Raw genomic sequence first — 13675 nt, 5'->3', positions numbered from 1 at the left:
TAAATTTCTTAAATGGGACTAATTTTTTATTGCATAGTATGAATTTACATTAAATGCAAACTTTAGCTAAAACATTATTTTTGAAAGATGCAGTTGTTAGAAGTTATGAACATTTGAACTTTTACACAGCCACCACACCGCATTCTCATGCATCTATGGGATATCTGCGAAGTCCATTGAAAAAATGAAAGAATAGAGCTTTAAAAATCTATACGAAACTGCTGTTATTTAGTGGAATCATTCTTTTCTTCAAATAATGATTTGATCCTCGTGCCGCATCTCGCGGTCATCGTAAATTTACTCAATACGTTTGTTATTTTAAATTAATTAAACTTTTAGTAGAATGTTTAATTAACTTGAATGCCTGACACAGTTTTCTCATATAGCAAACGATGTTCAAAAACATCTCCATTTTTCTGAATGCTTAAGTTAATTCTGTGTTTGAAATAGTGATGACTAGTGGCATCTAATATATTCACGCTGTCTCAGGAGTGCGCGTGGCCCGCAGCCTTAATAAAATTGTTTTGATTTTCTATAATACTTTGATTAGCGCTGGTTTTGATAAAAACATTAATTTTAACTTAAAATTAATCAAAACCAGCGCTGAACAAAGTATTATATGAAATCAAAACAATTCTATTAGGATTGCGTTTTATGCGCTCTCTTGTGACGGTATCCCCATATTAGACACTACAGCAACCAATGGTTGGAAATATCTCAGTTTTAATTCAGACATTTTGTGGTATTTTGACACAAGTTGTTCGAATTCTCCGAATCATATCTTCTTTACTTGTTGGTTCTTGTTTATAAACAACATTCTATAAGTATTCCCAGAAATAAAAGTTAGGCTAAGTCCGGCGATCGTGTAGCCAACTCACGTATCATTAAAGTTATTGTTTAAATAATTTACTACAATTCGTGTATAGTGTAGTTTCATCTAATAGCTTTTTCAAAGCATTTTTCTTTTTAAACCGAAAAAAAAGTCTGAAATACGTCACTACAGGCCATATTTACGACTAAGGATTAAGAATTGTGTTAGACATTAATCGATTACCATTCACTTCTAGTGCGTGAACGCTTGTTAGATAACTTCTAACTCCAGCTCAGCGGCGTACCGTAGTGGGGGCGACAGGGGCGGCAAAATTTCACAATAAATAAAATAATATCTTGTAAAAATTTGAAACATCCTAATCTATACTTGCATTGCGCCTACGATAGTGCTATCTTCCGGACAGTCCAGGAATCGGCTAGCAGGGTGAACTAGTAACTTTTTCATCCGAGGAGTTCCAGAGTAACCTGTTGATTTTTTTTTCTTGTACGATTCATTCGCGTTCATATACACCACTAATATCCAATAGAACTATTTTAAACAGGTCGCTGCACTACCACCGAATTTTTCATTGCTTTTTCTGCGTGATAAAACTGAATTTTGGTCTTTTAAATTGAAATACCTAAATAAGGGAGGAGCGAAATTTTCCTCCGCCCCGGGAGGCTGACACCCACGGTACGCCAATGATTCAAGCTCTTGATCTTTGGTTGCGAATACGAACATAAACCGCTTCCAATTGCCTACAATATATCCAATTTATAATAATTAAGTGATACCTTAAGACAGTCTCGTAGCCAATTTCTTAATTGTTTTGTCGTAAATGCACAATGTATTTTGTGAATAATATTAGTATGATCTGTACAAGTGTCAATTGTACAGATCGCACCAACTGTATCACTAAATACACAGTTCTCTTATAAATAGTTGTGAATACAAAGATTTTCGAAATCATGCATAATATAAATTATCGTCTATACATTAAATATGAAAATAGAGATTTGGTACAACAAAAGGAAACTGGAAGACACACGGACTGAAGACCAGGAATTAGAAAATAGCACTAGTAAGAAAAAAAGAAAAAACTCTGGCATAATGATGATTTTATTTTTGCGTCATATACTAAAACAACTTTTCACATAAAAACATTTTATTCGGCATTAGTAATTGCAATAATACCAATAGTTTTTTAAAAGCATTTTTCACCCCGTGGCCACTAAGAAAGCCAAGCCCACACTGGGGCGGACGGGTGGTGACAGACGGGGTTCGACATATCCGGACGGACCACCGCCGGAATAAATTCGTAGGGTCTTTCGACCCATCCAATTGTTTGTTTAGTTATGGCAACGCAACACTTTGGCGATCTGCCCAGGGGGGATGCCTTCCGGGAGGTCTTTTTAAGGAAAACTGGCCCCTATTTAGGCGTTACAGACGTGGAGAAAACCCGGAAAACTCCACGTGGCCAGCCCGTCCGAACGAGGCGCGAACCCACGACCGAACTCCCAGTGTTCGAGGAACGAAGACCGCTTGGCCACTGGTGTTCGATCCGAATTCGATGCCGGATTCCCAGAGCGGTAGACTGCTACCCTAACCGCCATCCGTTATCAATGGCAATTTTAGGTAATGTAAGTTATAGACCTACTGGAAACCGATAAATATAGTATAAAAATCGAATTTTTTGATATGTAAAAACATGTTTATTATTTAAAACGTAATCTGATATTTAAAGTTTAAATATCACTCGCCATTATTTCTTTTACCGTAGTATTAAGAATATGCATAAGTTTGAGAATTTTTTACTGCTAAAAATTTTACATATTCTTGAGCAGAATCATTATGTAAGAAAGCCAAGTGTTTGTAAATGTTATGTTGTAATGCCCCAACTAACAAAATTTTAAATTTGTTTTTGGTATAATTTTTATAGGGTTTTTATTTGTTAGTTGGGGGTGGTAATTTTATGTCGTAACTAACGACTTTACCTATGAATAAATACCTATAAATAAATAAACGCGTAAATAAATCATTATGATTTATATCGCTATAACTAAAAATTTATTTAAATTAAATTTAATTAAATTTTATTAATAAGTATATTTTATAAATATTTTGTAATTCTGAAAAAATAAAAATTTTAATTTTATTATTTTCGAGATAATTATTTTTGGCTATTTTTGGCCATTATCAGCCGTGTTTTGCGAAATCATTCGGCATTTTTGTGCCAGTAACTTAAATACCGAATGGCGTGTTTCGTTTATTGTGTATACATTAGTTAACGTCATGCCGGAAATTAATTTTAAACACATTATTTCGTTCAGCAGCGAGGATAAAGTACATAAAGCAGAGAATTTACTCCGACCAGATACATTTCGTAAATGGAAGTGTTCGTTGGGAGAAAAACAAGCATCGATAGTGATCCAACTAGAAAAGTCGAGTGAAATACATTCTATTGATATTGGAAATGAAAATTCTGCATTTGTCGAAGTATTGGTTGGGAGATCGGAAGATCCTATTAAGGATTTTAAGGTCTTGCTGGTGACATCATCGTTTATGAGTCCTATGGAAAGTAAAAATAGCACAAATATCAATAGAGTTCGGATGTTTGGTCCTGAAAAACTATCTAAACCGACATCTACTGAAAAATGGGATTTGGTGAAAATAGTCTGCACGCAACCCTTTAACAAAACTGTTCAGTTTGGATTATCATTTATCAAGTTGCATTCGCCACCAGAGCCAATTTCGGAAGAAAATGATAAACCGGTTCTAAATCGAATTGGTAGTTTTCGTATTAAGGATGATGATGAAGCAGAGCTGAGTGTGGGGAGTTGGTTTGCAAAAAGGAATGAGAAGGAACCGTCTGTTTCTGGTGCTGCGGCCGTGAGAGATGCGTCGTCGTTGGCGGCAAAAGTGTTGGAAATCTCGTCGAAACAAGATGAAAAATTAAAAAGTTTTAATTCAAAAACACCTGTGAAACAAAAAGTAGAGATTAATAAAAAATCACCAAATAATAATGAATCAAAACAACAGAAAAAAATATCAAAAGAAAATGCAGAATCAACAAGTAAAAAAAGAAAAGAAGAGTTAGAGCAAACAAAAGTTCCAATGCCTAAAAAACCAAAAACAAATACAAAAGACAAACCTTTTAACAAAATTATGAAAAAGGTTTTGTTTGTTTTGAGTGGCTTTCAAAACCCATTTCGCGGTGAACTTAGAGATAAGGCAATAGAAATGGGTGCAAAGTATAAAGGTGATTGGGAAAAAGGATGTACACATTTAGTTTGTGCATTTATGAATACACCAAAATATAATCAAGTGAAGTCAGCAGGTGGTCGTATTGTTAACAAAGATTGGATTTTAGACTGTTATAAAAAACAAACATTATTGCCTTGGAGAAATTACATATTGGGACAATATAAAAAAGATAGTTCTACAGAAGAGAGTGAAGATGAAGTTGATATTTCAGTGAATTTGCCTGATTCTTCAATAAAATCTAAAAATAAACAAGAAGTAAAAGATAAGGATAGTAATAAAAATAAAGATTATATTGAAATAAACAGTGATGAAGAATATGCAGCATCAACTGATGTTGATAGCAGGAGTTCAGATTCTTCAGGTTCTAATACCGAAGATGAAATTAGAAAAGTTCAAAATAAAGCAAACAACAATAATAGTAATAATAATATCAATGATTTCAAAGTGCAAACTCGACCAGATACATCAAAGCTCCCTCTTCCAGAATTACCTAGCTTCTTTAAAGACAAATGTTTTTTTTTGTATGGAAATTATTCTTCTGATGAATTACATACGTTACAAAGATATATAATTGCCTTCCATGGATCTATATCAAACTATATGAATGAAACAGTGAATTTTGTTGTGACTAATGCAGCATGGGATGATAACTTCAATGATGCTCTTGAAATAAATGAAGATATAATATTTGTGAAACCTCAATGGATATATGACTGTACAGAGAAATTGAAACATATACCGTATCAGAGATTTGTAGTTGTTCCAACTTGAAAAATACAAGTTTATTGCCAATTTGAAATCAACTGCAAATAAATCATCATTTTTATAAAGACAGTTAAAATATATGTAATATATTTTCATCATAATTTCACCTCTGTAAAAATACATTTTAATAAAAAAGAATGTTTACTATTCATATTGCAAATTCTATTTTTAAATTTACATATAAAATCTGGAAACAAGATGATTTTTACTTGTTGCACTTTGACTGTGATAATAGATGCACGACTATATTGTGAAAGGAAAAGTACAGGGGCAGGACACTACTAATTTGAGGCGGAGAGCATATATTTTAAATTACATAAAATTAAAATATTAAAAATTACAGCACGGTATCGTGACGATATCACAATAAATAATTGCTAGTCTTGAGAGTATGGTTCCTTTAATAGTATAATTAGCATGTCCATTTACGAAATATACTATATATCCGATAATTAAAGAATAATTAATTTTTATCACGAATTTACCAATGTTTACCCTATAATTAAAACTCAAACGTACCAAAGGTCACGGCCCACCAGTGGCCAAGTGGTCTTCGTTCCCTGAACACTGGGGGTTCGGTTCGTGGGTTTGCGCCTCTCTCAGACGGGTTTTCTCCACGTCTGTAAGATCTTTGAGAGTTTTCTGTTTTTATCTCGGCAAGATGTTAGAAACACTGATTTTTAGAAAAGAAATCATCAAGGACAAGGGCCTCCAGTTTGCGACTTTGATGTAGATATTTNCAACAACATAATCACATAAAGCTGGACAATTGGGAACCTTTTTTGCCAATTCTTAACAGTCTAATTCACTCTTTGTCGATTAAACTTATGAGTTTCTTTGGATTCTGATTTCCAAATAATCATCTGTTTTCGTGTGGGAATGAATTAAAATTTATATTGGGCTCCCGTGTAATTTTGGAATTCAATTCAAAAGCTTTGTTTTTCCTATTGCTATTCATCTTTTCTCCTGACAATACACAAGAATGATTCAAATGACCCAGATAAAATACTTCTGTTTTCAAACACCAGAAGGTGAGAATCTGGTAAAAAAATGTGGATACAGTTTACAAATATTATTGCAAAAATGAAAAGAATCCTTTACTCGCGTATAGGATGACCTAGGTTTTTGAAGCAGTGAAAAATAAATAACAGCTTCATCTTGCATGCGAGTAAATAATGTATATAGAGTAGGCTAATTTAAGGTTTTATATATATATATTTCTTAAATTAGTTTTTTAATATTTAAGAGCCCAATAATTTGGTAAATCATCAGGTTTTGATTAATTTAAAAATTGGGTTATCAATAAAAAACAAAAATTTATTTTAAATTGTTAATTTCAATCTTAATATAAATATGTCATTAAAAATGATGTGCGACAAGTGATTCTGAGAATGGATGATTAATTATTACTTTATTTTCAGAAATGGGCAAAAGGGCATATATTATTAGATCTTGTATTCAGACATTTGGAGCTTGTAGAAAAAGATTATTTTGGCCTTCAGTTTATGGAAGAGAAAATGTCTCCTGAAAATATGGTAACATAAATGAATTTATTTCAAATTTAACTTCAAATTAAAGTAATGTAAATATTTGATATATTTTTATTTTTATAATAAAGCATTATTGTAAATCCTAAACTCTAATTTTTTAACATTCAGTTTTTAGGAAAGAGAAAGTTATTAAAGTTTATTACACATTTCTAAATATTGATTAATTTTAAACAACAAAAAGTGAACATGAATAAAGATATACTTTTGCTTTTAAGATATCTTCTATTAATATACTGTACTAGACCAAATATTCAGTTTTCAGAGATCCAACATTACCAAAATAACTGGCTAATTTTGAATTTGGCAATCTAATACAGCTGCTTTATTTTGGTTTCAATGGCATATGTATTGCACAGTGCCAGTTCTAGTGTGACTGCTGTGTTGTAGATGATTAACAGTTAAGTTTATTTGTTGGAATTTATAATTTTCATTTATAACCATGACTAAAAGGCCAGATTAATAATCATCAAACAGACTCTGATTTAGAAATGTATTAATTTGTATTTGTTAAATCCAATTTTAGTTTTTACTTTCCATTGTTTATTTTATATTTTAAGAATCTACTTATTTTATGTCCAGAAAACAAGAAAATCCATAAGTCTAGCCATTCCTGATCCCAAGCTTGCTGAATATTTGATTCAGTACTATATCATACATAATATGTAAGATATATGTATTGATTAGACATGATTATTTTGATTTTTGGGCTGCAATTTGAAAAAAATTGTAGACCTGTAAATTCTCACTGTCATCTATCTGTCTGTGCTTCCTTAATCTCAAGAGTGGAGATGTTTAGTTAGATGAAAGTTAAGACCAGATACAGAAAGCTTAAGGGCAGGAGCCCCAATTAACCATATATGAACTTCTAATGCAAACCAGAAGTCACATTATTTCAATTCAAAAATTTCCTATGAAAGGAGTTAGATAGATGACTGGCACAACTCAATTTCTAAAGGGAAAGTATGATGTACAGGGGTAAGACACTACTAATTTGAAGGTGGAGAGCATATATTTTAAATTAAATAAATTAAAAAATATGACTAAAAATTGCAGCCTTGACAAGCAAAATCAGCAAGTTGACAAGCAAAAATATTTGCTTGTCAACTTACTAAAAGTATTCTGAGAATATTTTAACAGATTTTGAACACACAAATATTTATCATGTTTGTAAATGTTCTAATAAATTTGAATTTTGTTAATTTTTTAATAAAATTATAGATATTTTTCTTAATTTAACCCTGGGCTAGTGCAGTGGGGTGTTTCGCCACCCCCAACGTTTTAAAAGTTGCACTATTCATAGATTTCGCAAGAAATATTTGTGTCCTCTTCATTAGCTTCCTGATTTTATGTATAGAGCATGCTCAGAAATTACTACGATGCTGCAGAAATTCCAGTAAGAGAAAAACAACAGTTTTCAGTAGGGTGTCCAAACACCCCACAGTATTAATTACATTTTTTTTAAATTTTACAAATATTTATTTAGTTTTTTTTATTTTAAAAATAACTATAATGTGACCACATTTATTATTTATAATATAGATATAATAATCAATGTGAATAAAAATAATTTAAGTTTATTTTTATTCAAAATGGCTGACTTTCATAAACACATTGAAAAAATACCAAACATAGCAAGTTGCTTGTCATTTGCACTGAGTGCCAAAGTGCAATGTCAGCTAATGAATAAGAGTGACAAAAATGCTTAAAAAACAATTTAGATTTTTACTATTGGTTTAATAATAAGATCTAATGTAATGAGTTTCGATAAATGTTTTTTATTTTCGTGGATTTATGTACTAATATAATATGTAATCATACCTGAATATAATCATATGTATAATGACACATGCCTTTACCAAATAAATGAGTAAATCTTCATGAATTTTTACTTACATGGTTTATGGACCCAAAAAAATGTCGGGGTGGACAAACGCCCCACTGCACTAATGCCGAAAAAAAACTCAGTGCACTAACGCAGGGTTAATATAAATTATTAACATTAACATAATATATAATAATATTAAATTATAAATTTTAAAAATTATTTAAGAATTTTGTAAGATTTATAATTTTATCATTTAAAAACATAAAAATTAAATGCATTTTTACAGAAGTTATAATTATTAATAAAACTAAGTAATAGAGTGCAAAATTTTAATGATTATATGTAAATATTTTAATACTTTTTTTATATTCATTGTTATATTGATGATGAAATTATAAATGTGAAAAAACATTTAAATTTAATAAAATTATGAAAATCAAAGATATTTATGGTAGACAAACATGAGAATTCATGAATTTATTATTATTCTTAATTTAGTGTAAGCTTATTCTCTTATTTCAGAAAGTTCTGTGATATCAAGCATTGTAAATTCAAACTTATTTTAAATTTCCAGTTTCAGAATAGTTTATAAAACATAAAGCTTAAATTTAACATAATTTTTTATCCTATATATAATGCACATTATATTATATGAAACTCTCTTTCAAAATATTTTAAAATAAATACATTTTTTTTAATATTTATTTTTATTAGAGATGGTTAGATCCAATGAAAGGAATAAGAAAACAAATTAAATGTAAGTACTAGATTTTTTGTGATGAAGATAAATTTGGTTATTGGATTAATATAACTTGATTCTATCATTTGCAAACAACTAAATTGTATTTTCATCATTCTAAATTGTATCATATCTTAATTGTGATCTTAATAATTATGAATTAACAAATGGAAACAAACTCAATCACCAATATTCTTATTGGTGATTGAGTTTGTTTCCATTTGTTAATTCCATTTTTCTAAATAAATATTCATTTAAAAAATCATTACACTATCCACTAACATGGATAGTGTAACAAACACAATACTGATAAAGGTTTTTTGTGGACAGTTATTACTCAACACAGTGTTACAGTTAGAAGACATTTGTGTCATTTAAAATAATTGTTTTAATTGAATGTTTATATAGAAAATGCAATAAACAAATATACATTTATTACAAATAACTATTAACTATTGTTCAGTTAGAGATGTTTTGTTCCTTTACTATAACTATGGTATAAAGTTAAATTTTTAAATTAGAGTATATCAAAACAACTAAATTTTAAATTATTGTTAACAAATTAAACAGGCAAATAGTTAAAAACAATTGAATCAGTCATAATTAACTAACTTACTGTATAGAAGCACTTTATTTAAAGAAACTCAGTTATTGTTGTTCATTTTGAAATTGGTATTTTTAATCTTTGCAGAAATACATTTAAAATATTTAATTTTGTCTTCTCAGGTGACAGTTTCAAAAATTACAAATATAGATATTTCTTGTTTGTCATATCTATAAAATAAGTTAGGCTTTTGTTGTGGATCAGTGATTCTCTAACTTTTTTGAGTTAGCACCCTCTTGGTTCCATAAACTTATATCCAACTCCTCCAACTGTACTCCCAATGCTCCCTAACCTGTTTTTCCCTTGAAAATATTCTTAAAAAAAAAAAAACTTTTCTATGAACCTCACACTTTGTGTCCTTACCATACCTCATTTATTGTTGCTATTTGGTCAGGACTCTGATCCCAGTGCTTTCCTACTGCCCCTCTGCTGTCCCTTTGTTTCTTTTTGCCCCTAGGTTTAATCACTGCTCTTCAGGAGGCAGTAGTGGCCACTTTGGGAACTACTGTTGCAGATAATTTAAACTAAGAATTAAAAAAAAAGAGGAATGCTGTGTGTTCAGTGAAAACTGGCTCATTGCACAAAAGAAAGCATTATATGCAATCATATTTTCTTCTTTTACAATACCATTGCATATTAACAACTTCTGCATTGTTGAAAATTAATATGATTATTTCAAAGCTATTGAGTTGTTAGGAAAGTAATTTCGTTTTTTTTTCCGTGGCAAAAAACACAGTATTGTTATAATAAATAAATATTTTATTTAACTATATATTGACCATTTTGGTCAAATACCTGTTGCCATCATTTCTGCTATAGCATGATTCCATGTTTATAAAAGTTTTGATGTTTGCTTACAAAAAACAGATCAAAGTAATTTTTTACATTTTCATTTCAAGTAAACGTCTTACAGTTTAAAAAATTTTGTAAAGACTGGAACAAGTAATAATCTGAGGGTGCCTGATCTGGCGAATATGGTTGGTGTGACAGCACATCCCATCTAAGCTGTAACAGTTTCTGACAAGTTACCAAACTTATGTGAAATTTGGCATTATTATGGTAAAACACTATACCTGTTTTGTTGATCAATTCTGTCTGGCCTTTTCTGTTTGATGATATTACTCAATTTGTTTTCTCAATGCCAGTACACTTTCGAATCAATTCTTAAATTGTTTGGTAAAAGCTCAAAAAAAATTTCCTTAAAATCCCACCAAAGAGAGCATCTCTCTTTAAGAACATGTGGAACCCATTTAGAGCTTTGAAACGAAACCAATTTGTTTCAAGTAATCATAAATGGTTCAATTCGACAAATTTAATCTCTTAGTGATTTGACATGTTGTTATTCAACAGTTTGCTTCAATCAGTACTTTTATTTTGTTTTCATTGGCTTCAACTGGCCACCCAGAACGTGGTGCATCTTCAATATTGAAATTGCCAGAACGAAATTTTATAAACCAGTTTTGGCACTGTCTTTCTCTCAACACATTTTCTCCATACATGTACCACAATTTTTTTATGCTTGAACAGCATTTTCATTTTTTGGTAATAAAAAAGCAAAATATGCTGGAAATGATGCTTTTGATTTTCCATATTTCATGGGACACTGAAAAAAAAAATTGTACAGAATCAAACAAAATTTTTGCAAATAAGCCTTTAAATGTCAAATGTCAAAATATATAATGAAAATGCGGTTTAAAATGAAATTGGCTGGTAAAAATACATCTAATTCCTCTAGTAATTAAAAAATGAAATTACTTTCTGAACAGCCCAATAGAACAGTTGCTCAAACTTAATATTTATTAACCTTTGTAGAGAGGGTTAGTCAGATATGGCACTATCACGATGTAGTGGAGAATAAATGTGGGAAAATTCTTTAGAAATTTTCCCACGTATTTTTCTCATTTCCGTTTTGGAAAAAATTTTTTAAACAGTTACATCTAATAAAGAAAAAATCTTTCTTTATTGTCACATAATTCCTTTTTATGTGAATTTTTTTCGCAGTAATTGTTGCTAACATTTTTTTGCGGATATCAATGTCTTTCTCCAGTGCCATATGATTGCTCTTAACAGGTATATTCGTCGATCACTGCAGAGTGGTTAAGATTTTTACAACTTGATCTAGTTCAAAAATTATATATTTCTAGATAACCTTTTCTTTTTCTTATAATATTTATAATCTTGTTTGTGAAATCAAGACTAGGGTAAAAATTGAATCTGCTCACATAGAGTAAAACTTATAATTACAGCAAAGCTCTGATTATTAAAACTCATTTTACCAAGGTTCCTCTTTATCTAACAAGGAGGATGTCTAAGCTTTGGCATCTTGATTTTGCTGACATTTTCATGTTTTATACACTCTTTCTACTCTTGCATGGTAATGTGACTTGTGCCAATGAGCAATAGTTTAGGAGAAATTATTGTTTAAACTTTTTCACATATATTATTGAGTTTTATAAATGAATCATAATGAGTAGGCATGAATGAATGAGTAAGGCTTGGACCAAGTTGAAAAGCTTGACATTACTGTAGGAAAAATATTGATTCACTATTCACAGTTTTTGGTTTAAAAATATGCAAATGAATAATTCACACTTCAGAAAAAATTGGGGAAAAAAATTAGAAAAGACTAGGATGAACCCACAATATCCAGCTTTCAATCTGATGCCTTACCCACTTGTCCATGCCTACTTATTACAATATGTTTACAGAACTTGATATGTAATGCACATGGAAAAATTTTAAATAATGATTTTGCATAAACTACTGCTCATTGACAGGAGTTATGTTACCATGCATTAGTGGAAGAGGTGTACTAAAACATATTAAAATTTCAGCAAAATTCATGATGTTAAAGCTTGGATATCTTCCTGTAAGATGAACTATGGAACTTTATCACAAAGAGAAGAGAATGTAGAATACACTTTTTTCATGAATTTTTTTATGACACTGAAAAGGAGCTCTAGAAATTTTAAGAATTTACTCTGGTGACTTCTCAAGACAAAATAAATTCTTAAAAAGCAAAGAAATTTTTAATTGTAACTGTCATAGAGCTTTGCTTTTATAAACATATTTTTGTATTTTGTTTATCTTTTTGTATCAAACTTGTATTCTGAGTTATCTTAGATTTTGATTTATTGAAGATATTCTTAGGCCATATTATCTTAGATAATTGCAACTATGCTATGTATTGTAAATTTATCTTAATTGTATCTGTTTTTTGTAATGTTTAAAAGTAGAATGAAGATAGTTAAAGACCTGAAATACATTTCTGTAGAAGTAAAATTGGTGATTAATGCAATAAAAATAACATTTCAGTATAATTACTTATAATTAAATTTTTTTGAGTAAGATTCTTATAATCTAAAACATTATTTTTCAACAAAATTTAAATTTAATTTATCATAGAGCATAATATAACTGTTTACAAAACATAAAAAAGAAATAACTTTTGAATTAGTGTATACTTTTCATATTTTTAAAATATATATCTATGAACAATACTCATTCAAATTTAATTTAAAAATAATAATTAATACCAAAATCTGTATGCTGTCTTCTGAATAAAATAAATATTTAAAACAAGTTTCTCTAAGTTAGAAATTTATATCAACATCATATTAATTATAATGTTTTTTTCTATTTGTTTTTAGTTGGTCCTCCATATCTACTATATTTCCATGTGAAATTTTATGTTTCTGATCCTAGTAAATTACAAGATGAATATACAAGGTATAATTTTATTTTTTTAATGTATATTTTCTTTTAAATATTTAATAAAACAAATTTAAATATTTATACTACTTTAGATATCATTTCTTCCTTCAACTTAGAAGAGATATAATTGATCAGAAGCTTTATGTTCCTCTTACAGCAGCCATACTTTTAGCAAGTTATGCAGTTCAATGTAAATTATTTCATTATATTTTAAAATTTTTAAAATTTATATACATATACATATATATATATAGCTTTTAACTAAAATTATTTTTTTAGTTTTTTAATTAACTAATCAACATGTAAAAATTCGTTGCATTGTGTATAAATATAATTAATTACGGTAAAACCTGTCAATAGCGGCCACTGACGGTAACGTAAGGTTTTACTTTAATAATTTGAT

General features: G+C 29.5%; 2 protein-coding genes across 2 annotated transcripts in view; both read left to right on the top strand.

Moving 5' to 3' along the window:
- LOC111623074 (tyrosine-protein phosphatase non-receptor type 4-like) overlaps positions 1 to 13675 on the top strand; it is a 65450-nt gene that overhangs the window by 9269 nt on the left and 42506 nt on the right. Inside the window, exons 3-6 of the mRNA XM_023365557.1 lie at positions 6260 to 6375; positions 8930 to 8972; positions 13209 to 13287; positions 13365 to 13462. Of these exons, the coding sequence (XP_023221325.1) occupies positions 6260 to 6375; positions 8930 to 8972; positions 13209 to 13287; positions 13365 to 13462 (336 nt within the window). The remainder of the gene's footprint in view (positions 1 to 6259; positions 6376 to 8929; positions 8973 to 13208; positions 13288 to 13364; positions 13463 to 13675) is intronic.
- On the top strand, positions 3017 to 4971 carry LOC111623073 (DNA repair protein XRCC1-like). Its single transcript, XM_023365556.1, has one exon. The coding sequence runs from the start codon at positions 3104 to 3106 to the stop codon at positions 4844 to 4846; it is 1743 nt and encodes a 580-aa protein (XP_023221324.1). The 5' UTR covers positions 3017 to 3103; the 3' UTR covers positions 4847 to 4971.

The sequence above is a fragment of the Centruroides sculpturatus genome, unplaced genomic scaffold (genome assembly GCF_000671375.1).
Source record: "Centruroides sculpturatus isolate CEXI.00-Female unplaced genomic scaffold, Cexi_2.0 scaffold237, whole genome shotgun sequence".
NCBI lineage: Eukaryota > Metazoa > Arthropoda > Arachnida > Scorpiones > Buthidae > Centruroides > Centruroides sculpturatus.
Note: the sequence above shows the minus strand (reverse complement) of the source record. Positions and strands in the feature narration are given on the sequence as shown.

What these genes read in the sequence shown, in the direction of transcription:
- LOC111623073 (XM_023365556.1), top strand. Translation starts at nt 3,104, where the DNA reads ATGCCGGAAATTAATTTTAAACACATTATTTCGTTCAGCAGCGAGGAT.